General features: G+C 40.5%; 2 protein-coding genes and 1 long non-coding RNA gene across 4 annotated transcripts in view; 1 reads left to right on the plus strand and 2 right to left on the minus strand.

Annotated features, from left to right (window-relative positions):
- Positions 1-24,097, minus strand: part of LOC109196492 (zinc finger MYM-type protein 4) — a 196,862-nt gene that overhangs the window by 40,118 nt on the left and 132,647 nt on the right. The gene's annotated exons all lie outside the window — the stretch shown is intronic.
- LOC109196500 (uncharacterized) lies at positions 4,595-5,835 on the plus strand. The gene is made up of 2 exons (XR_002057941.2): positions 4,595-4,979; positions 5,683-5,835. It is a non-coding gene; the product is annotated as an uncharacterized LOC109196500 (long non-coding RNA).
- LOC109194543 (jupiter microtubule associated homolog 2) lies at positions 16,226-20,371 on the minus strand. Of its 2 annotated transcripts, none has more exons than XR_002057936.2 (4): positions 19,365-20,371; positions 18,817-18,968; positions 17,760-17,796; positions 16,226-17,176 (listed from the first exon to the last, which is right to left on the minus strand). XR_002057936.2 is itself a non-coding variant. In XM_019350549.2 (4 exons), exons 1-4 carry the CDS (start codon positions 19,061-19,063, stop codon positions 16,914-16,916), a joined length of 471 nt encoding a protein of 156 aa, XP_019206094.1. In that variant the 5' UTR covers positions 19,064-19,302; the 3' UTR covers positions 16,226-16,913. The 2 variants fall into 2 exon arrangements, 1 of the variants encoding a protein (XP_019206094.1); XM_019350549.2 differs by lacking the exon at positions 19,365-20,371 and adding an exon at positions 18,992-19,302 and having other exon boundaries at positions 18,817-18,915.

Genomic DNA, 24,097 nt, shown 5'->3' on the forward strand with positions numbered 1-24,097 from the left:
TGTGGTAGAATTATGTAGCAGATAATGGCTGTAAAGCTATTGTTTTTTGGAAAAAAGTAACGTCAAGATAATGAACAATGGCATTTAATTATATTTTATACATAAAAGGCACTAACTGTAATTAACAAAGTAAAGAAAATGAGTTGTTAGACTCAGTTTGTTGGTGAACGATGCTTATAAAGTGTGTAGCAATTCGGACAGTCAATCCAGTGATTGCTTTGCTTTTTCTATGGTCACAGCTTACCTTTATTACAGTCATTTTGCTGTACGTGACAATATATTTAGCTAAAGTTCCTTCTGCTTGTTTAGGTTTCTCCCTGTGTTCTAGGTTCATTCAGCCCAACCTCAGGAAACTTGTCTGCTTGCCTACTGTCATCTCTACAAGCCTCCTCATATTCATACTGTCCGACTCTGCTGATATTTGAAGTGACTAACTTCAAGATACCTTCACTGCACTAAGTCAGAAGAACAAAATTAACTCCCCTTTAGCTGCTTAAAGCAAAGAGCTTGAAGCAGAGGAAGAGAATTGTCTTTGTAGAATGTGTGCCAAGTCTATTGAGTTAAGGGAAAAAAGCCAGATCAAAATATGTTCACAACTGTCTACTGACAGTGAAAATGTAAAAATGACATAAGGGAATGCCACATATTTCTCTTCTTGTGGTTTCCAAAAACGAATTTTAAAAGAGGCAATACACATGACATTTTTTCTACTTAATTTACGTGTGTGTGTGCCATCCAGAGGGAAATACCTCATAATCAGAATCGCGTTTATTGGCAAAGTATATGCACAAACACATACAAGGAATTAGATTCCGATTGAGGGCGTCTCTCAAGCACAAAAATGTGAAACACAATCCATCTATGTGTGAGGGACCAAGCAGCCAAAGCATAGAGGACACAGGCAAAAAAGTATCTTCAAAAAGGGTTTTCTTTATTTTAACCCTCAAAAAGTCCAAAATTAACAAAATTCAAAAAACATACTTAGCAGGCCCATAAAAGAGGTCAACTAAATATAACTCTACAAAAAATAATTTCCCGAAACTTAAACAAAACAAAGTGAGACACAACTTAACTCACAAACTGACCTAATTACAAAGACACATGAGGGTAGCTTTTATAATGATTTGGCCAAACCATTTACACACAATAGGGGGGAAACAAAAACAGACACATATTAACTAAGCACAGAATAACCTAACTAAACCTAAAACACCCCTGCTCCTGGTAAGCCCATGGTTGGTCCTGCTGAGCAGGCATTTTGTCCTCAGAGTCCTCAGCCATGCCTTTTGCCCAGACAGGAAACAGCCACCGCCCAAACCCAGGTAACTCAAAGAGAGAAACATAATTAATATAACAAAACATTTTAGAAAAACCACACAATGTTACTATGTGCGCGCCTCATAATACCAGTGTTAGGTTTAACAAAATGATTAATGAATTAACTTAATGAAGAAAACTGCAAAGCAAACTAATAAAGCGAAAAATGAACTGATTTACCCCTGTGTGGCTGATGCCATCACACTATGTGTATGGACATACATAAATACACATGCACATATGCACACAGGTGTTTAAACTAACAATATAATACACAATCTAATTCTTCTATACAGAAATTACAGGATTACAGAAGTTAATGCCAAAGAGTGCAGTTGCAGTCTAGCAGTGTGACAGTTTAACCACTTAGGAGCAGTGGCGTGTCTAGAAAATTTTTGTTGGGGGGGCCAGGTAGGGGCACAAATTTGGAGAAGGGTGGCAGATGTAATTGGCAGATAATGTTAAAAAAAAATTCTACCAACAGTTAACCATCATTCAATAACCCTGTAAACCTAATAACTGAATTTGCTTTTGACTCTTATTAAAATGAGGTTTTAACCACTACGGTGCAGCAATATTTGCATAGTATTTTTACTGACATATAGTGCACATATGTTTTGGGCAAAAACATTTTTGAATATTAAAATACAAACATTTTTAACATACAATTGGCAAATTAGCCAATGCAAAATTTTATCTGCCTATTAAAAAAAGAAGATAATCTTCTCACAAACTGGTGTTTGATTTTGAAACAGGAAAAAAGTGGGGAAACAAATGAAAAGACTAACATTTGAATGAAACCTGAAAGCAAGTAAATAGATGTATAAAGAACAACACTGGCTGATGATGAAATACAGTCAGCTGGCATGGTGACACTGCCAGTATTAACCTGCAGGGCTGGACTGGGACAAAAAATTGGGCATTTTGACCAGAGACCGGCCCACCAGGTATTAAAGCCATAAAGCCTTTGAATGAAAACAAACGCTGTTGTGACAGTGATGTACAGTCTTGTTGGTATATGTAGGATTTCTATCAATTTTACGTCAGATAAAAACTTTGTTCGCAAGATTCAGATAATTATTTAATAAAAGCTAGATATTTTAAATGAGAATAAGTAAGAAAAGTATTTCTTTGTGCCCCCCCTTTCCCTGTTAATGCCCTACCTGGCCCCCTGGCATAACTTTGCTAGATCCGCCCCTGCACAGTTACCAGCTGTCAGCTACATTAAAAGGATCCTGGTGTTATTTTTCTCTCAGAAACAGTTCATAACTTCCCTTCAACTCATCCATGTCACCTAAAAGGTAAACCTGTTTCTCCATCACCTGTTCAGCTCTGATGATTCAGTAAGGACATCTCCTGGTTTCATCTTCATGTTTCCCTCTCACCAGATAACCAAACCAATATCATGACCAGCAGCTTTTACAGCTGTGGCTCCAGCAAACATCAGCTGATACCAGAAATTAATATTAAATAAATTCTAACAACAGCTGATCAAACTTAAAGGTGCTGCTGTTGTTTAGCGTGACATCTGCTGGTTTACTTTTTCTGGCGCAAAGTGAGCGATAAACAAACAAGAGAGAAAAGCCGATCAGCTGATCACTGATCAGTTTCATGATTGAAGTAGCACCAGGAGAGGGAGGGGAGAAAATGAGAGGAGACGAGGCAGCTGCAACGCAAAGACAGAATAACTCCAGCTTTGTGTCTTTTTCCATTCTAGCTAAAGTCCGGGACAAACTGCGTCTCTTCTCAGCTCAATACGTAACACGTAATATTTTCTCTGAATGAGGGACCATTACATATTTTAAGGAGCCGTTGTAAACTCTACTAACTAAACTTATGAATAAAATAAAGTTCACCATCAGTAACATCATAGCACCCACCCAGCTGTATAGAAACTCCGTCATGCTAGCTAGTACGCAGTAAGAGTTATTGTAACTGACTGTAAAAAGTCAGCACAACGAAAATAAACTCCACCTAAACTTGGTTTATATCTGACCCAGATAGACTGCAGGTCATAACTTCTTACCTGAAGTTCAGTTCACCTGACACTCGGACTGGCGGCTGCCTCGGGTCTCTCCTCCTCCTGCCTACCCTTCCCTCATCCACCTGCTAGCCGCTGTGGAAGCTCCGCCATGCTCGATGGCCAGTCCAGCTATGTTAAACTGTTAATCTTTCGCCGAAAAACTGTTTTCTGCAGTGCCTCTTTTGGGCTTGGCTCTCCTACCTTTGCTAACATGATGCTCATAGCGCAGAAGTCGATGCTGCATTCACTTACACTCGGATATCTGAGCTTCACTGTGAAAACATAATCGTACATTTGATATTTCATTGGATTTTATTGTTTTGGCTTCGGGGTGGCACCTGGGGTGGCCAGTCTGGTTGGGGGGGTGGCCTGTGCCCCCCAGGCCACCCCGCTGGACACGCCACAGCTTAGGAGGGAGATGGCGAGGGGAAAGAAAATGTTCCTGTCAGATGGTCCTGGTTTGCAGGCTTCTACACTGTCTGCCAGAGGGCAGTGGGTCAATAAGTCTATGTCCATGGTGTCAGGGGTCTGTGATGATTTTCCATGCCCGTTTCCTGGTTCTTGAAAGCTGCAGGTCCTGGATGGAAGGCAGGGGGTGCCATTACAATTGAAGGCTATTATACAGTTGTATTATTTTAAACTGAGTAAAACGGTATTTTGATAAAAGTTAAGGTCTCCGTTTGTTTCAGAAAAGGCATACTGTCATTTATTTGCTTTTATTATTTATTTATATGCCCTCCGCGGACCATCTGTGCACTGCGTGGGTGATTAGTGGCTCCGTGCACACTGTGCTGCACACAGGGACAAGGCGCAGGAGGTTACGATCACATCTTCCCTGGGCAGGGAGGTGATTGTATGCCACTTTTTCATTGACATACATTAAGCACAATGTTTTATTGCCTACGGTGGGGCAGGTCACATACTGGGTGAAGGTGGGCAGTGTGGAGTCCATCGAGACATAAAGTCCCATGATATCAGAAGAAGAGATCTCGGAGATTGCGTTTGGAGGCAGCCTGTGACTCTCTGTGGTCAGCAGAGAGTCACAGGCTGCCTCCACGGATGCTAACGGCTAATAGCTCAATGTCTCTGTTGCAGAGTTGTTCTTTCACAGCAATGTGCCCAGGGGTCCCACAACTGTGTTTAACAAACACTGCCAGTCCCCCTCCTTTCCTCTCACTGCTGTCTCTCGTCTTGTCCGCCCGCAGCAGCTGGCAGCCGGGCAGCCTACTCACAGAGGGAGTACCGGGCAGTGTCGGGCAGCGCCGTAGCTCCGCAAACGCACATAACGCACACTGCGTAGGGCACCAAATGGCCGGTAGGGCACCAAAAAAATCAGGGTCGTAAAAAAAAAAAAAGTAAACCATATTAATACTATAAATATCATATGCATTAATATGGTTAAACAATACAAAAGCAACATAAAACAATTTTCCCGAGAAAAGGGGTGAATCTGCTTTGTGCCCTGTCTCCAGTCTCCTCCTGGTGCCCCCCCCCCACTCCCAGTGGTCTGTTCTATAATGCCTCAATTCGGTATTGGTAAACACCTGTTTGAACATGGCCTCGAAACGGCAACAGGAGTCGGGAGCGGAGAAAAGAAAGAAGAAGAGGAAGCGTGATGAAACTCAGGCGTCGCTTGCCGGTAAGGCAATGTTTAAATAATAACAATAAAAAAAGTTCATTATTGTAGCCCTTGCTTGCACGCTCATGTCCGTCAACTCTGTGATAGCTCCTGTTAGCAGTGTTCATACTGTGTTAACAAATGTTGCAAATGATTGATGTTGGGTAGTTTGTTTACGTTGTGGATATGAATATAGAATGGACTACTAAAAGCAACTCATCATGGTCACTCAATTGACGGTTTTCAGATAACGTTAGCAATCGTGAGACTAGCATTTCCCTCCTCAGGTTGCTAGCTGGCTAACGTCATGCATGCTACTGATTAACCTTAACTTTGGGATAGGTCAGTGATGCAGTCAAGTATTATTATCAGATTAGACAAGATTACTTTGTATGTTGCTGCATTTCAGGATATCTATAAAGACGCATATCTTATTTATGCGGCATAAATAAGATATAGGTTTCATATTACAGTGTAATATGAAACCTATATCTTCCAGTAATATAGATTTCCTACTTGCGCATTTATATCAAATTATGTACAGCATGTTTATATTGCCATTTGCCATTATGAAAATCTATACATGTAAAATATAGTTAGTAATTTTTAAATGTACCAGTGACTTACTTAATTTATTAGTCTTATAATGCAATTTTTCGTAGGCCTACTGTAGATTCAAAATTGTATTTCTGTAAAATCCCTGAATATTTTCTCTTGTATGCAGGGTCAATGCTTAAATATGTTCAAGGAGGATCTCAAGGACAGGATGAACCATCCAGTAGTAGTGCCATCCCTGGACATCAACCACCAGCCATTGTAGACCCTGCAACAATCCCTAGCCAAGAAGAACAAGAACCATCAACCACCAGTTCAGGTACAGTTCCATACACAAGTACCACTGAGAGTCCTGTCACTGAGAGACTATCAGAAAGTGACACTGTGGAGACATGTGTGCCCCCTTCAACCGATCCTGCTCTTTGGCCAGCTCACATTGTAGATGCTGATCGTGTTGAAATTGTGCGGAGAGGTCCTTTTAATGTCAGCTCTGATTTTAATTTTCCAAAGGGGCCTGAGTATTTATTTGTAACAGTATTTTTAACCTCCTTTAACCTTATTTATTTGTTTAACTGTCATGTTTGTTGTTATTTAATTAAACAAATTCCACTGAGAAATTCAAAAGTATTAATGTTTTTTTTTTTTTTTTTAAGTGGCGGGGGGGGGGGGCACCATAAAGCATTTGTGCTTAGGGCACCCAAATGGCTAGCAACGGCCCTGGTGTCGGGGTACTGCCACTGTGGCCGGGTTAGCGTCATTAGCTCCTCAATCATATCAGGGAGCGATCTCACATTTACAGTGATTACAGGAAGGAGAGATGGTGTGTGAGGTGTCCTTCTCGGGAGACATCACCCCCGTTTATTCCCTCACTGGGGATGTCGAGTCTGTCTGCCGGTAGCGCAGCTGCAGGGCGCAGCGCTAACAGCTGATCCCTAACGTAAACCAAGTAGCCATGCGCCGAGTGTCCAAATACGGGTGAAAAAAGTGGAGACAAAAGAAGAGAAAAGTCAACATAACTAGCACGAAGCGGTAATGCATGATGGCAGACTCGATTGCTAAGACATAAGTTAAAGGTTAAGAGAAGTAAAGAGGAAAATAAGAGAGAAGCTCAGAAATGAGCAGAGCTGCCATAACAGGTAACAAAGTTAAGGTTTCAGAAAAAGCATTTTGTCGTTTGTTTGCTTGATCATGCTTTAAACACATCAAAATGCATAGCAGGATTATAATACAAGTGAATACTGTGGCAAGCACTGGTACCGAATAGGCAATCACTCAGCAGCAAGGTGAATCGGTGATTAGTGTGGTCTGCACTTCGTCTTCTTTGATTGGGTGAAATGAGTTGAAAGTAATTGTAATTGGATGAGGGAACCATAGGGAGTGCCCTACATAATTTCAATAAAACGCCGTTTTAAACGCCGTTACAGCTGGCACACAACGCCGTAAAAAACGCCGTTTTTATGCACCTTTGAACGGCGTTTTCTGCCGAGTGGCGTAAAAAACGGCGTTTCCGTCTGTCTATGAACGCCGCTTTTTACGTCACTCGGATGGTGCGTTCAGGGCGCCATGTGAGAGTCGGAAAAAACAGCGTTTGTCGGAACAGAACGCCGTTTTTTTTCGGCGTTTTGAAAAAATTAAACGGCGTTTTGTACGCCATTTCTTAACCAAACGCGTTAGAAAAGTGGCGAATTTTGGCACTAATGGCTTGCCATAGAAACTTTATTCATGCCTTTAAGGCAGATGACGTGTGATGACACGCGCACGGACCCGCCTGTACATATAGCCGCTGTCATCACAGTCATCACAGTTCTTACGCTCTTCACCTCGCTGAGAACACCAACTGCTGCTAGTTAGCTCAGTTGTCTGTGCAGGCGGAGCCGTGCGGTTGCTAGGTATCGGCATGTCGCCGTCATCCCGGATGTAGGCGGAGCTTAGCGCTCGAATCCCTTTCATGTATTATGTGACGTCGCGTTAGAAAAATCCATAAATAGGGGTTTAGTTACCCTTTCAGATTAGTAAGAAGCCTTAATGTTTCATAGCCGAATGCAACAGTTAACAGAAAACATCAATACAAAAATAGACATGAATCCTTTGAGTGAAATTAGGGAAACTATAAAACCCAAAATTAGAGACTACTTTATGAACATAACAGAAGAACAGTGGCGTGCACTGAAAACAGGGTGCTCAGATGAAAACACCAAGCAGCTACTTGGCAGGTTTACATCGGAGTTGTTTCACATCACCCTAACTGAAATCATGCAAATGATTACGCACTGTGTCGAGCACGGTGTCGACCCAGGGGAGAGTGTCAACTCAGGGGAGACAATTTTACAGGGAGTCGGGGAGAAATTGAAGCACTGTGCGTGCTGCCCCCATTCGTGCACACAGCAACTGAATCAGGAGGATCCACAGCCAGCTGGTCTGGAATCAGTTTCAGAAGTAGCAGACGGGCCAAAAAGTGGACCAGTGGCTGAGCCCACCAAGGACTCCAAGAAGAATGATTCCTCTCTGGTGTGTGAGGCTGAGCCCTCTGACCCTTCTGGTGATGTGACTGTGGAACCTCCACTTTTGGAACAACAGCTGCTCGTTAAAGAGCTCATAAATGCTGTGATTGCACGCGCCTCAAGAGAGGCAAAGGTGTTGCCGTCTGACGAGATTCAACAGCGACTCTTCATAGCTCTGTGGGCGCAAATTAAGGAAAAAACTCTTAACATCAAACGAAATAGAGTCAAAAGTCTTGAAAAAGCCATTTTCAAAGACTTTACAAAGCTGCTGGGTATTCCACCTGATTTTGTCATTATTTTTCTAGCATTAGCTCAGCCGTACGAAGAAAAGGTCATTGATATATTCAAAGATCACCTCTTCCGAAAGAAGCGAAACCTACTAACAAGGCTATTCGCATAGTGTAGAAAAACTCAAGACGATGGAGACCAAAAACCAGAAACTAAAAAAATCTCCCAAGCACTTTTACAAGAGTTTGAGGATAATACATTTCCATTACCGGATGAAAAATCACAATCTGGTGTAAGCAGCAGATCTCATGATGCTGACATTAAAGAGGGTGTGAGCACACTTATTCATGATGTGCTCTCACATGCGAAAACGTCCCACTACAAACCTTCAGTTAAACTCCACAAGCGACTCTTTGACAACGTGGTGTCTGATGACCGCATCAAAGATCTGTATATAGATAAAAAGAAATTAAAAGGTCTCGATGAGGCCATTTACCAAGAGCTCCGCAACAAAACATTCTGTGAAGACAAACATTTGATAATGTTACTGAATGACAGGGACCCGGTATTGCAAAACTTGACAATCCAGATAATTAAAAAGTACTTGATCGAGTCGATGGAGAATGCAGCCCTTAGTGCGGCTGAAGAGGTTCAAAAATACAGATCTTCTCTGGAAATCTGTATTGAGGGCTTGGTGAAGCATGTGGTCGAAAATGCCGACTCACCCTGCTCTTCTGAAAAAGTCGATGCCATCGCCAAACTGCTGTTCAGTGAAGTCTGGCCTCGAATCAAAAGAATTCAAATCCCTGCCGAATATGTACCATTCCTCTCTAACATGGTCTACAAGTCTCTCATAGAGAAATGGAAAAACCCAGATCTAATTCTGACATTCATGTCATTAGACCACAGATACATTAATGAGGTCATTATTAAGGTCTTCAAAGAGCATGCCGTAACTATATTGGAAAGTCAACCTTTCATCAGAAGCTTCTTTTCCTCTGTGGTTTGAGCTACGGGGGTTGCACACAGACAAAACAAAATGAATGTTCTGTAAGCAATCTATCAGGATTGCCTGTAAATATTTGTTTAAAATTATTTGGACAGTTTAAGTGTATTAGTTGACATCAAACTCTTCAAATTGGCTAACAAGTCATTTTAAAAACTCCAGGACCGGCGAGGCAGATAGCCGTCCCTCACTGAGCCTGGTTCTGCCGGAGGTTTCTTTCTTTTAAAAGAAAGTTTTTCCTCCCCACTGTCGCCGAGTGCTTGCTCAGAGGGAATTGTCAGATTATTGGGGTTTGTTTTTTGTCAACTAATACAAAACTTATCTTATTGGACACTCTAAATTGAGTTTAATTTAGAGTGCCCAATTAGATGAGTTTTTATTAATTTTATTAATGTTATTAAATTAATAAAATACTAAAAAGATTATATTGTGAATATTGCATGTTTCATTGTCACACAAATGTCTACATTTTCAGCCTAGACCGAACACGTGTCTTGTCATTCTATTCAAAATCAAACATTTTAGTAGCAACTATTGTATATGGCAGATGTTTTACTCTGATTACACAAACCTTATGTAGGAGTAGGTCACAGATAACCGGTATTCATTTGTAAATTTGACCTCTGACCTCACGTTGATGCACAATGACAGGATATTTGTATGTAAACTATAATGTGATATGTAGAATCCACATATATTGGCATATAATCTCCTTAATGTTGCCAAAACAAACAATGGCAGTAAGGAACATAGCTCTAAATAACATTAAGATCTTTTTGACCCTCACTATAGTCTAGGTGAGAAGTGTTAGGATTCAGAAATTTTATTGCTACCATATAATCTGCCCTATGATAAATGTATTTAATAACATGTTTTACAGTATTATTTTATCATTTAATATTCTTTACAGGGTTTATGTTATATTGAATATGCTGGTCACCACATTGACCTTTCTATTCACAGGTTTAGTTCATTTTATACACATTGCATATCTGTGCTTGTTTAGAGTTGATGTTCCATCCAAAAGGGTCATAAGCTTCACTGGTGAGAGTGTCCAGATGATACATGTTGAGGGAGGATGAGAATATAGCTGGTTAATTGCATGCATGCTTACAATACACATTAGTTTAGTAGCAGGCCTGAGCGGAGGCCCAAGCGGCTTCTACTTCATTTTTGAGACCAGGGGCGGTTTACTCTATTTAAGTGATTGGTGACGAGGGTCAATAATTAGCCCTATTAGCCCAAAGGGACCCTGAGGTGTTAAGTTTATTATAGAATAGAGAAGTTAGATGTCTGTTTATAGCCATTAAAAAAATACAAGATGTATCCTTGTCTGTCACCTTGTCTGTCACCTATGTATTTTTGTATTCTGTTGACGTGGGGGAGTGATCCTCATTGCTATATAAATTGTACCCCTTGTATTCTCATCAGAGGAAGCTGATGTTGCCTCTCCTGGGTTAATAAACTCATCGTCTGATTGCATTTTTCTGGGGCCTCTGTCGTTTGTTCTCTGGTCTACAGTTGATTGATCTCGCGACAGAAGTCAAATAGAAAGGTCAGAGGTCAAATGTGGTATTAAATCCTAATGTGGTACATTCTTATGTTGACAACACACACCATACTTGTAAGAATCCAATGTATAAGATAAATTATAAGGCTTTTTATAAGGTGTTCCTCTATGAAAATAGTTAAGATCATCATGCAAATACATAGGAAGGCTCTTCTTTGTATCTACCAACAGAGGCGTTATGGTCACACTTTGCCTAAAGGAAGAGGTTCAGGTGCTATTCTTTTTTTTAAATCTTGAAAGCACCAGTTTCCGGATGAGCACCCTAAGTAGAATGATCAAACTTTCAATAACGAAAGAAAGTAAAGCGTCTGTCTGATATAATCTGTAGCAGACAATGGTTTCCTTGCGTATATGGTGCAATTCCCGGGTCTATAATCAAGTAACAACAAGTCTTTGAGGGTAAGACATAACAGTAACAGTAGATGGTAAACATGAATCCGCATTCTGTTTATTTAAAGATTTAACTTGTATGGTCATCTGTAGGGTGTAGCTGTAGGAACCCCAGAGTGCACCAAGATGCTCCAGTCCTCCAGGTGAGATTAACCTGCCGGTGGCTGATGCTTTAGCTTGTCTGTCTCTGCAAATCCATGTTCAGAGTGTGAAAACTACAATGTTATATTTCCACTGTAAACATGTAGGCTGTTCTCTGTGCCTGCACATATTACTCTGGTATAGCTGAGTTTATTTACAGTTCATGGTACTTGATTGCCCTGATAGTCATAAATATTTTTCTCTCAAATGGTCAGAACATTCTTGCCATTTAGCAAGTGCACACAGTACGTGATATTAAACCGCGTATGTACTACGTCTGGTACCAAAGAGTGACTTTATGAAATGGACACAGAGAGTACATTTTATTTTTTTTTACCATTGCTGTATTATTTTAGAAGATCGTGTCACGATAAGGTATGTTGGTTAATCTTTTGTAGGTGGAAAGAGTAGTGGAATATTTGCTGAACCTGAGCCTGCTGCTCAACCACAGAGACCCATACCTCCAGGTGGACCAACCAGCAACATACTTGGGCCTGCAGTCACTGCACCTACACAAAGTCCAAGCCGAAGCCACCCAAATAAGTCAAAGGTAGGCTGTAACGTTACCTTCCTTTCACTTTTTGACTTGTATTTTATGAGTTGCAGAACATTTTTATTCAAAGCCTGTGCAAAAAAAAGGACTCTTCAGTGAGGAAAACATAGCTTTGCGACAGGCAGCACTTCAATATTAATCTCTAATAAACAGACACTAACTAAGCCCTACCCGTCTGTGCTTCCAGTGAGGCCGGTGGTATAGTAACCTCAGAGGTGATCTCTCATTTGCATAGATAGTGACTGCAAACCTGGCTGATGCAAATGGTAAATGGACTGGTTCTTATATAGCGCTTTTCTACTCTATCTGAGCACTCAAAGCGCTTTATACAACTAACTCAGCCAATCACACAAGCATGTTTTTTTCTAAGTTGTTAAGTGCTAACTGTCTAACATTCATACACATTCGCACTGATGGATGCATCGGAGAGATGGGATATTTGACATGTCAGCCTGTTATTGTAGATGTCTGTGATTACTAATCAGCAAAGGTGTGTTTAAGTCAGCACGAAAGCCTGAAGTCGCCTCTAGCTTTAGCTCATTGTTTAATGACTCAACAAAGGTCCTGATATTGGTAACCTGTCAGTTGTAGGTACTGAGGGTCATTTAGATTATTTGCAAAACAAAACATGTGGCAAATATAACCACCATGACCTTTAAAACCAAAGAAATTTACACAATAATGTATAATAATTTCACTTTCTTGTCCTGTTCTCATGTCCATTTGATATGCATTTTTGTGCCTATCAAAACACCTAGATGTTGTGTTTATTGTCATTTCAATAAACACACCATCTAGAGAGGTTTTAAAGGACAAGCTGACATTAAAAACACAATACGGTAATATTATGTTGAAGCACAGTACGTATCACTCAGCGAGGCTCCTGCCTACGATAGCCGTAATGCTCCGACAATCCATCAAGCGCTGCGGGTTCGTAGCTTAGCAAAGTCGTACTAAAACATTTGACAGATTTTCGAGCGCCGTGTACCACATAAAATCGTTTCGAGGTCAGTAAACACAACCAGAATTCATACATAAGGCACACGGGATTATAAGGGGCACTGTCGATTTTCAGAAAAATCAAAGGATTGATTTTAAGTGTGCCGTATTTTCCAAAAAACACGCTAATAACGACGGCCTGCTAGCAAATAGTGCTTTGTTGTGTATCTGATGAACGAAAGCTAAACCAGTTCCACACCACTGAAGTTGCAGCATTTTTACAAACCAATTCTAGTTCATCCGTTTCATTCAACGATCTGCTTTCGCTCTTCTCATTCTGCGTCGCCGCCATGTGCGTATGTAAACATAGGCACTGCGCGTTTTACCCATATTCTATCGCGATATGTCATTTTCCTATCGTTGCCCAAAATTACACCGGTATTACCGTGAACGGTATGATATAGCCCAGCCCTAGCATTAACATCATGTTTCTCTGACAGCATTTGCACCACTGGGACACTGGGGCAATTTTTTTCTGTCAGAATACCTTGATAAAGGAAGATATGGCCAGATTTGCCATTTGGTCTCAGCAGTTTTTTCACAACTGAACCAGTTGCATCAAAACACACAGTTGGGGGAGATTTTTTTGACAATGTCTTGTAAACATGCATCTGTGTTTGACTCCAGTAGTGACAGAAAAACCTGCCCAGTCCAATATCTCGGATGCTACCACTGTGAGGAACACTATAGTTTAACAATTGCAGAGATGCAATGATGTCCTTATCTCCTAATTCCAAGTCTTTTCTCTCTTGTTTGGCTTTTCGCAGAGTGGCCAAATTTGGAAGGTGGCTTGGTTTAGGACCTCCAACATCCATCAGATCTGCTGCCTTCGCTGACCTCCATACAGCCGGTTCCATTCTGCCCTCACACAGCTCTTTAGCGATCTGTTCACGCAGGTTTCCAGACATGAACCGCTTGGAGTGGCCAGTGTGCAGGGAGCAAGGGCGTCGATTTGGCATGGACGGAGGGGACATGTCCCCACCAATAATTTGCTCGCTTCTTGTAAAAAAAAAACCCCGATAGAAAGAAAAAAAAGATCTGTCAGCGTCTCATTCACCCAGCGGTGCAGAAAGAGTTAAATTACGTTCTCTACTGGAGTCCGACCTCATGTGACAAATATGGCCAATGTGATTGGCTGAGCCTTTCAGGGAGCTCTGTTTAGTTTCAGCAGCAGCAAGCCTGCGCTGCGAGGAGGACGGTAGCAAAGAGGAAGAACGTGCATATAAGAAAATATTTTTCAAAGAAACCTGTAAGTCACTTAAAGCCAAGCTCACTCATAAAATGTGTCCATCATAATAACGTTACAGGCTATGCTAGGCTTTGGCCCACATCAGTCTAAAATTGTATGTAACCGTGAATAACGTGTTTTGGAAACTAACTGCACAACAGGCAGCACTATTAGTTATCTCAGTCTCAGAGTAGCATTTCTAACTTTGATTGAAACTGTCAGAGAAAACTGCAGCCTCGAGCAAGCCAGGATATTAGTTTACAGAGGCTGTTAAAATTATACGTCTAATGTTAAAACGTTGGTGACACAATAATTTCATCCTAGTGGCACTGACATATTCATAGGGTTAATTTTTGAGACAAAATATCATGAGGTAGTCATGATTTTGCAAATATTCCACCTTGTAGTGCAGTTTGCACTACAATTGTTAGGCTGCTGATGTAAATTGATTGATTAGTGTAGATTTGACAAAGAATCTGAATTGACATGTCTCACTTTTTATATGGCACGAATCAATGTGTTATTTTATCAAGAGGCAATATGTCCTAGTGCAGTCAGAGGGGAAAAGCCAGGGCCAAAGGTGAGGCACATCAAGCACAGAATAATAATTTTGTGGTCATCTTAGATGAGTTTTATCGACAAAAACCACCGGTTCATTTAGTGTTCTCTTAGTGCTAATGTATAAGAGAAGTTGGTGTACTATAACTGAAGTAATCGTGTTAAGATAAGATAAGATTACCTTTCGTTTTGTCACAGCAGAAAGTGGACAGTGCAAAGTTATATAGCAAAAATTATAATACAATAAGAATAATATACTGTACACAACTGTACAGAATAGAATAAAATAGTAGAATAAAATAGAATACAAATGTTATATACAACTGAGTAAAAATACAACTTACAACGTCTTATTGCACATGTGTGTGTTTGATCAGCTGCAAAAGTCTTTCGAGTCTGACAGCAGTGGGGAGGAAAGACCTGCGAAATCACTCCATCCCACATTTAAGTCCTTAAAGTCATATTCTTTTATTGTCTTGACTGTATTTGAAGCTATTTTTATTTTTGTATGATACCTGATTTGTATGGAATATGGCTGAAGTAAACTAAAGCCTAAAATACTTAGTCATTTGTTTAATAGTAATTTAACATTATATAATTCACATATAAAACTATGAATTGTAATTTTAAATGGTTTAATAGCATGTAGAATAGCATATGTAGGCAAGTATATTTCTTCTTTTTTATCAAGAAGCAAAGACGAAAAGGAAAAAAAAAAGAAACAGGGCGGGGTTCGGTGGTTGAAACACCCGTCCCCACCAATGCCAAAACCAAATCTACGCCCTTGGCAGGGAGAGATCTGTATTTCTCATGAAACACTGGAGCACCATTGAACTATTAATTGCTGGCTGTCTGTCACATGACATTTCTAACTGGCCATGACACAACTTACAGTTGCCTCTAATGTCCAGATAATTATTGTTGACAGTTGGATGAACCTTTGCTCTTCGGAACACAAGTGTACATGTATTTTTGATCTTTTTCCATATAAGATCGTTGATGATATGAGTCAAAGTGCCAGGTTTCAAAATTGTGTATTCCCTTTTTTGGGTAGGAGAAAACTTGTCATTGTATTCAACCTTTTCAGGAATAAATTTAACCCAGTCCTCAAAAGGGACTTCTAGTTCAAAAGCTTGACAGTTTTCTTGTCCAGGAGAAATGCAATGTGAATCTAACTCTGGGCACAGTGCCCAGGCGACAGCGTATGCTTGAACGCTGAAGCCTTATCCCCTCTGTTTTTCCTCACTGTAGCCGAGCTACTCGCTAGCCGGCAGCCACACAGCGTGATCCGACCGGCGCATAAGCCTATTTTTCGAGGCGAGAAGCTGGGGAAGGGAGACCAACAAAGGGGAAGCAAGGGCCAGCTAGGGGGACCAAGCTAAGGGATACCGGGGGACACCAGGGCGTAACACCAGAACTTTTTTTAACCATAAACAATCAAAATGAACATAGCTTCAGTGGAAATCGGATGTACAACATGGAGTTAAGGCTCTGCAAGGACATCCGATTTCTAAGTTTGCAATGATTACAATGATGTATTATAGTGCACTGATTTATTTTAGATAAAGAAAAATGTACATTTGCCGCTGCTCCTGCCCTGTGTTACAGTGGGGGAGGAGCAACGGCTTTGCTCATGTGTGATTCATTTGCAGTTTGTACGCATAGGGGTGAACATCTCCTGCTCTGACAGCAGCTGGGGGCGACTGCTGCGTGAGAACTATCTGCCGCCTGTGAGCACTTTGGCAAGGGCGAGGTGCCCATGGCAACACCTGCTGATGTGAAATCAAAATGTCTCCAATAACAACAGAAAAAGTTGCCAGATTTGTCGCCAGTCGCTTTTTAGAAAAAATAGAATAGGTCTGAAAACTTGCTAAATATAGCGACAAAGTCGATAAGTTGGCAGTCAGTTGTGCCTCCAAACAAATTACACTTACAAATGCTTGTAACACAAACGACGAAAACAGTAACTGCAAAGTTCAGACCGAAAAGTGTTACAGTTAAAGTGATAAGGTGGCAGCTGCCATTCAGCTGCTTCATTGATGATTGATGTTGAGGACAACTTATGAGACAGACGTCAGGTGTGAACAACAACAATAACTGGGCTGTATTGAGGTGTACAGATCACATGACCATCAATAGAGCAGTGTAGGATTGAGAGAAGATTAACAGGGGAGCAGACAAAGAGGTTTCTGGACACAAACTGGGAGAGGTGGCATGCTCAGCTGATCAGTAGAATACCACACTAGACTTTCCTCCAGGAGAGTTGAGGACCCTGTTGTGGGAGCGAGGCTTGAGTCGCAGGTGGGGCTTGTAGTTCTTCTGGGAAGTGTCATCAGGAAATGAGGAAGGCGTGGGTTCAGGCTCCGAGGGTGCCGAGAGCGCAGCGGCACGGGCAGCGGTTGGCTCTTCCTCTGCTGGTGCATCGACTGGAGGTGCTGTTTCTTCTTTCGACACAGGCTTGCTGGCTTTGGCTTCGGGAGCTTGAGGAACTGAAACAAACACGCTGGCATGTGATGTCACCTCCAGGTTATTGCACTCTGTGTTGTGTGTAGTGTGACGGACATCACCACGTTGATTTTTTGGATCCAGAAGTGATCATAATTAGACGAGAGCATGGAGTACCAAATTATCATCTAAAGCCAGAAAGCTTGAGTCCATTTAAGACCCCACAAGCCCTGCCATTTTCAAGTCCAGTAACAGAGGAGGGTTAAATCGCATATTTATTACATTTGAGATCTAAGTGGAACTAATAAGTGTTAAAAAAAATAAAAAAAAATAAAGCAAAGATGGAGGACAATTTATTGAGACTATCACATATTTTTGTTTGCATGGAGCTATATGCAGTTAAGCAGTGGAAATGCACAGATGAGACTCAAAAACAGACTCAAAATGTCTTTTTCTCTCTCATTAACTGAAGAGTCAAGACTGATTAAAAGTTTAGGTTGCAAAACTAAAATTCAGAAGACAGTACAATATGATTAAATCTGATCTGTCTGAACAGCAAGGCTTAACAGACGTAGTTTAATAGTACAATGGAAAAAGTTATACACAAAGAACATGTACAGTACCCACCTGGTGATTCAGGTTCAGGTCCCACACTTAGATTGTCCTGTATTTAAAACAAAAAAAGTAAAGATAAGGAAAAAAAGTAAAACGCACAGGTGTTCTTGTTTTACTGCATACACTTAAAATGGAAATAATAATGTTAATAAAGGTAAATCCACTTAGTCTGCAAAAAAAAAAAAGAGAGAAATCAACACAAAGACAGTGACCTGCAAGCACAAACTCATCATTTCTTTTTAATGTCAGCTTGTCCTTTAAAACCTCTCTAGATGGTGTGTTTATTGAAATGACAATAAACACAACATCTAGGTGTTTTGATAGGCACAAAAATGCATATCAAATGGACATGAGAACAGGACAAGAAAGTAAAATTATTATACATTATTGTGTAAATTTCTTTGGTTTTAAAGGTCATGGTGGTTATATTTGCCACATGTTTTGTTTTGCAAATAATCTAAATGACCCTCAGTACCTACAACTGACAGGTTACCAATATCAGGACCTTTGTTGAGTCATTAAACAATGAGCTAAAGCTAGAGGCGACTTCAGGCTTTCGTGCTGACTTAAACACACCTTTGCTGATTAGTAATCACAGACATCTACAATAACAGGCTGACATGTCAAATATCCCATCTCTCCGATGCATCCATCAGTGCGAATGTGTATGAATGTTAGACAGTTAGCACTTAACAACTTAGAAAAAAACATGCTTGTGTGATTGGCTGAGTTAGTTGTATAAAGCGCTTTGAGTGCTCAGATAGAGTAGAAAAGCGCTATATAAGAACCAGTCCATTTACCATTTACATCAGCCAGGTTTGCAGTCACTATCTATGCAAATGAGAGATCACCTCTGAGGTTACTATACCACCGGCCTCACTGGAAGCACAGACGGGTAGGGCTTAGTTAGTGTCTGTTTATTAGAGATTAATATTGAAGTGCTGCCTGTCGCAAAGCTATGTTTTCCTCACTGAAGAGTCCTTTTTTTTGCACAGGCTTTGAATAAAAATGTTCTGCAACTCATAAAATACAAGTCAAAAAGTGAAAGGAAGGTAACGTTACAGCCTACCTTTGACTTATTTGGGTGGCTTCGGCTTGGACTTTGTGTAGGTGCAGTGACTGCAGGCCCAAGTATGTTGCTGGTTGGTCCACCTGGAGGTATGGGTCTCTGTGGTTGAGCAGCAGGCTCAGGTTCAGCAAATATTCCACTACTCTTTCCACCTACAAAAGATTAACCAACATACCTTATCGTGACACGATCTTCTAAAATAATACAGCAATGGTAAAAAAAAATAAAATGTACTCTCTGTGTCCATTTCATAAAGTCACTCTTTGGTACCAGACGTAGTACATACGCGGTTTAATATCACGTACTGTGTGCACTTGCTAAATGGCAAGAATGTTCTGACCATTTGAGAGAAAAATATTTATGACTATCAGGGCAATCAAGTACCATGAACTGTAAATAAACTCAGCTATACCAGAGTAATATGTGCAGGCACAGAGAACAGCCTACATGTTTACAGTGGAAATATAACATTGTAGTTTTCACACTCTGAACATGGATTTGCAGAGACAGACAAGCTAAAGCATCAGCCACGGGCAGGTTAATCTCACCTGGAGGACTGGAGCATCTTGGTGCACTCTGGGGTTCCTACAGCTACACCCTACAGATGACCATACAAGTTAAATCTTTAAATAAACAGAATGCGGATTCATGTTTACCATCTACTGTTACTGTTATGTCTTACCCTCAAAGACTTGTTGTTACTTGATTATAGACCCGGGAATTGCACCATATACGCAAGGAAACCATTGTCTGCTACAGATTATATCAGACAGACGCTTTACTTTCTTTCGTTATTGAAAGTTTGATCATTCTACTTAGGGTGCTCATCCGGAAACTGGTGCTTTCAAGATTTAAAAAAAAGAATAGCACCTGAACCTCTTCCTTTAGGCAAAGTGTGACCATAACGCCTCTGTTGGTAGATACAAAGAAGAGCCTTCCTATGTATTTGCATGATGATCTTAACTATTTTCATAGAGAAACACCTTATAAAAAGCCTTATAATTTATCTTATACATTGGATTCTTACAAGTATGGTGTGTGTTGTCAACATAAGAATGTACCACATTAGGATTTAATACCACATTTGACCTCTGACCTTTCTATTTGACTTCTGTCGCGAGATCAATCAACTGTAGACCAGAGAACAAACGACAGAGGCCCCAGAAAAATGCAATCAGACGATGAGTTTATTAACCCAGGAGAGGCAACATCAGCTTCCTCTGATGAGAATACAAGGGGTACAGTTTATATAGCAATGAGGATCACTCCCCCACGTCAACAGAATACAAAAATACATAGGTGACAGACAAGGTGACAGACAAGGATACATCTTGTACTTTTTTAATGGCTATAAACAGACATCTAACTTCTCTATTCTATAATAAACTTAACACCTCAGGGTCCCTTTGGGCTAATAGGGCTAATTATTGACCCTCGTCACCAATCACTTAAATAGAGTAAACCGCCGCTGGTCTCAAAAATGAAGTAGAAGCCGCTTGGGCCTCCGCTCAGGCCTGCTACTAAACTAATGTGTATTGTAAGCATGCATGCAATTAACCAGCTATATTCTCATCCTCCCTCAACATGTATCATCTGGACACTCTCACCAGTGAAGCTTATGACCCTTTTGGATGGAACATCAACTCTAAACAAGCACAGATATGCAATGTGTATAAAATGAACTAAACCTGTGAATAGAAAGGTCAATGTGGTGACCAGCATATTCAATATAACATAAACCCTGTAAAGAATATTAAATGATAAAATAATACTGTAAAACATGTTATTAAATACATTTATCATAGGGCAGATTATATGGTAGCAATAAAATTTCTGAATCCTAACACTTCTCACCTAGACTATAGTGAGGGTCAAAAAGATCTTAATGTTATTTAGATAAGATAAGATAAGATAAGATAAGATGGCCTTTATTAGTCCCACAGGTGGGAAATTTGTTTTGTTACAGCAAAAGTGCAAAGTTATGTAGCAGAAATTAGAAAACACTGGAATGCAATAAAATAAAATAAAATAAAATAAAATAAAATAAAATAAAATACTATGTACAATAGAATAAAATAGAATAGAATAATATATACAATAGAATAAAATAGAAATACAAATACTATATACAACTGAGTAGAAAAATACAAAAACACAACTTCGTCAGAAGAAGAATTGCACATATAGCAGTCTTATTGCACATGTTTGGGTTTGTGTGTTTGATCAACTGCAAAAGTCTTTATTGTAGAGTCTGACAGCAGTGGGGAGGAAAGACCTGCGAAATCTCTCCGTCCCACACCGTGGGTGCCGCAGTCTCCCACTGAAGGAGCTGCTCAGTGCCTTCACAGTCTCATGCATGGGGTGGGAGATGTTGTCCATCAGGGATGACAGCTTAGCCACCATTCTCCTGTCACTCTTAGAGCACCAGCACTTAGAGCTATGTTCCTTACTGCCATTGTTTGTTTTGGCAACATTAAGGAGATTATATGCCAATATATGTGGATTCTACATATCACATTATAGTTTACATACAAATATCCTGTCATTGTGCATCAACGTGAGGTCAGAGGTCAAATTTACAAATGAATACCTGTTATCTGTGACCTACTCCTACATAAGGTTTGTGTAATCAGAGTAAAACATCTACCATATACAATTGTTGCTACTAAAATGTTTGATTTTGAATAGAATGACAAAGACACGTGTTCGGTCTAGGCTGAAAATGTAGACATTTGTGTGACAATGAAACATGCAATATTCACAATATAATCTTTTTAGTATTTTATTAATTTAATAACATTAATAAAATTAATAAAAACTCATCTAATTGGGCACTCTAAATTAAACTCAATTTAGAGTGTCCAATAAGATAAGTTTTGTATTAGTTGACAAAAAACAAAACCCCAATAATCTGACAATTCCCTCTGAGCAAGCACTCGGCGACAGTGGGGAGGAAAAACTTTCTTTTAAAAGAAAGAAACCTCCGGCAGAACCAGGCTCAGTGAGGGACGGCTATCTGCCTCGCCGGTCCTGGAGTTTTTAAAATGACTTGTTAGCCAATTTGAAGAGTTTGATGTCAACTAATACACTTAAACTGTCCAAATAATTTTAAACAAATATTTACAGGCAATCCTGATAGATTGCTTACAGAACATTCATTTTGTTTTGTCTGTGTGCAACCCCCGTAGCTCAAACCACAAAGGAAAAGAAGCTTCTGATGAAAGGTTGACTTTCCAATATAGTTACGGCATGCTCTTTGAAGACCTTAATAATGACCTCATTAATGTATCTGTGGTCTAATGACATGAATGTCAGAATTAGATCTGGGTTTTTCCATTTCTCTATGAGAGACTTGTAGACCATGTTAGAGAGGAATGGTACATATTCGGCAGGGATTTGAATTCTTTTGATTCGAGGCCAGACTTCACTGAACAGCAGTTTGGCGATGGCATCGACTTTTTCAGAAGAGCAGGGTGAGTCGGCATTTTCGACCACATGCTTCACCAAGCCCTCAATACAGATTTCCAGAGAAGATCTGTATTTTTGAACCTCTTCAGCCGCACTAAGGGCTGGATTCTCCATCGACTCGATCAAGTACTTTTTAATTATCTGGATTGTCAAGTTTTGCAATACCGGGTCCCTGTCATTCAGTAACATTATCAAATGTTTGTCTTCACAGAATGTTTTGTTGCGGAGCTCTTGGTAAATGGCCTCATCGAGACCTTTTAATTTCTTTTTATCTATATACAGATCTTTGATGCGGTCATCAGACACCACGTTGTCAAAGAGTCGCTTGTGGAGTTTAACTGAAGGTTTGTAGTGGGACGTTTTTGCATGTGAGAGCACATCATGAATAAGTGTGCTCACACCCTCTTTAATGTCAGCATCATGAGATCTGCTGCTTACACCAGATTGTGATTTTTCATCCGGTAATGGAAATGTATTATCCTCAAACTCTTGTAAAAGTGCTTGGGAGATTTTTTTAGTTTCTGGTTTTTGGTCTCCATCGTCTTGAGTTTTTCTACACCATGCGAATAGCCTTGTTAGTAGGTTTCGCTTCTTTCGGAAGAGGTGATCTTTGAATATATCAATGACCTTTTCTTCGTACGGCTGAGCTAATGCTAGAAAAATAATGACAAAATCAGGTGGAATACCCAGCAGCTTTGTAAAGTCTTTGAAAATGGCTTTTTCAAGACTTTTGACTCTATTTCGTTTGATGTTAAGAGTTTTTTCCTTAATTTGCGCCCACAGAGCTATGAAGAGTCGCTGTTGAATCTCGTCAGACGGCAACACCTTTGCCTCTCTTGAGGCGCGTGCAATCACAGCATTTATGAGCTCTTTAACGAGCAGCTGTTGTTCCAAAAGTGGAGGTTCCACAGTCACATCACCAGAAGGGTCAGAGGGCTCAGCCTCACACACCAGAGAGGAATCATTCTTTTTGGAGTCCTTGGTGGGCTCAGCCACTGGTCCACTTTTTGGCCCGTCTGCTACTTCTGAAACTGATTCCAGACCAGCTGGCTGTGGATCCTCCTGATTCAGTTGCTGTGTGCACGAATGGGGGCAGCACGCACAGTGCTTCAATTTCTCCCCGACTCCCTGTAAAATTGTCTCCCCTGAGTTGACACTCTCCCCTGGGTCGACACCGTGCTCGACACAGTGCATAATCATTTGCATGACTTCAGTTAGGGTGATGTGAAACAACTCCGATGTAAACCTGCCAAGTGCCTGCATGGTGTTTTCATCTGAACACCCTGTTTTCAGTGCACGCCACTGTTCTTCTGTTATGTTCATAAAGAAGTCTCTAATTTTGGGTTTTATAGTTTCCCTAATTTCACTCAAAGGATTCATGTCTATTTTTGTATTGATGTTTTCTGTTAACTGTTGCATTCCGCTATGAAACATTAAGGCTTCTTACTAATCTGAAAGGGTAACTAAACCCCTATTTATGGATTTTTCTAACGCGACGTCACATGATTCATCAAAGGATCAAAGGGATTCGAGCGCTAAGCTCCGCCTACATCCGGGATGACGGCGATACCTAGCAACCGCACGGCTCCCCCTGCACAGACAACTGAGCTAACTAGCAGCAGCTAGCTAACCCAACTCAGCAGAGGTGTTCTCAGCGAGGTGAAGAACGTAAGAACTGAGTGATGACTGTGATGACAGCGGCTATATGTACAGGCGGGTCCGTGCGCGTGTCATCACACGTCATCTGCCTTAAAGGCGTGAATAAAGGTTTTTTCAGCCAGGATACGCGAGGGCGTGATATCCCATACTTATG

Source organism: Oreochromis niloticus, linkage group LG22 (assembly GCF_001858045.2).
Source record: "Oreochromis niloticus isolate F11D_XX linkage group LG22, O_niloticus_UMD_NMBU, whole genome shotgun sequence".
NCBI lineage: Eukaryota > Metazoa > Chordata > Actinopteri > Cichliformes > Cichlidae > Oreochromis > Oreochromis niloticus.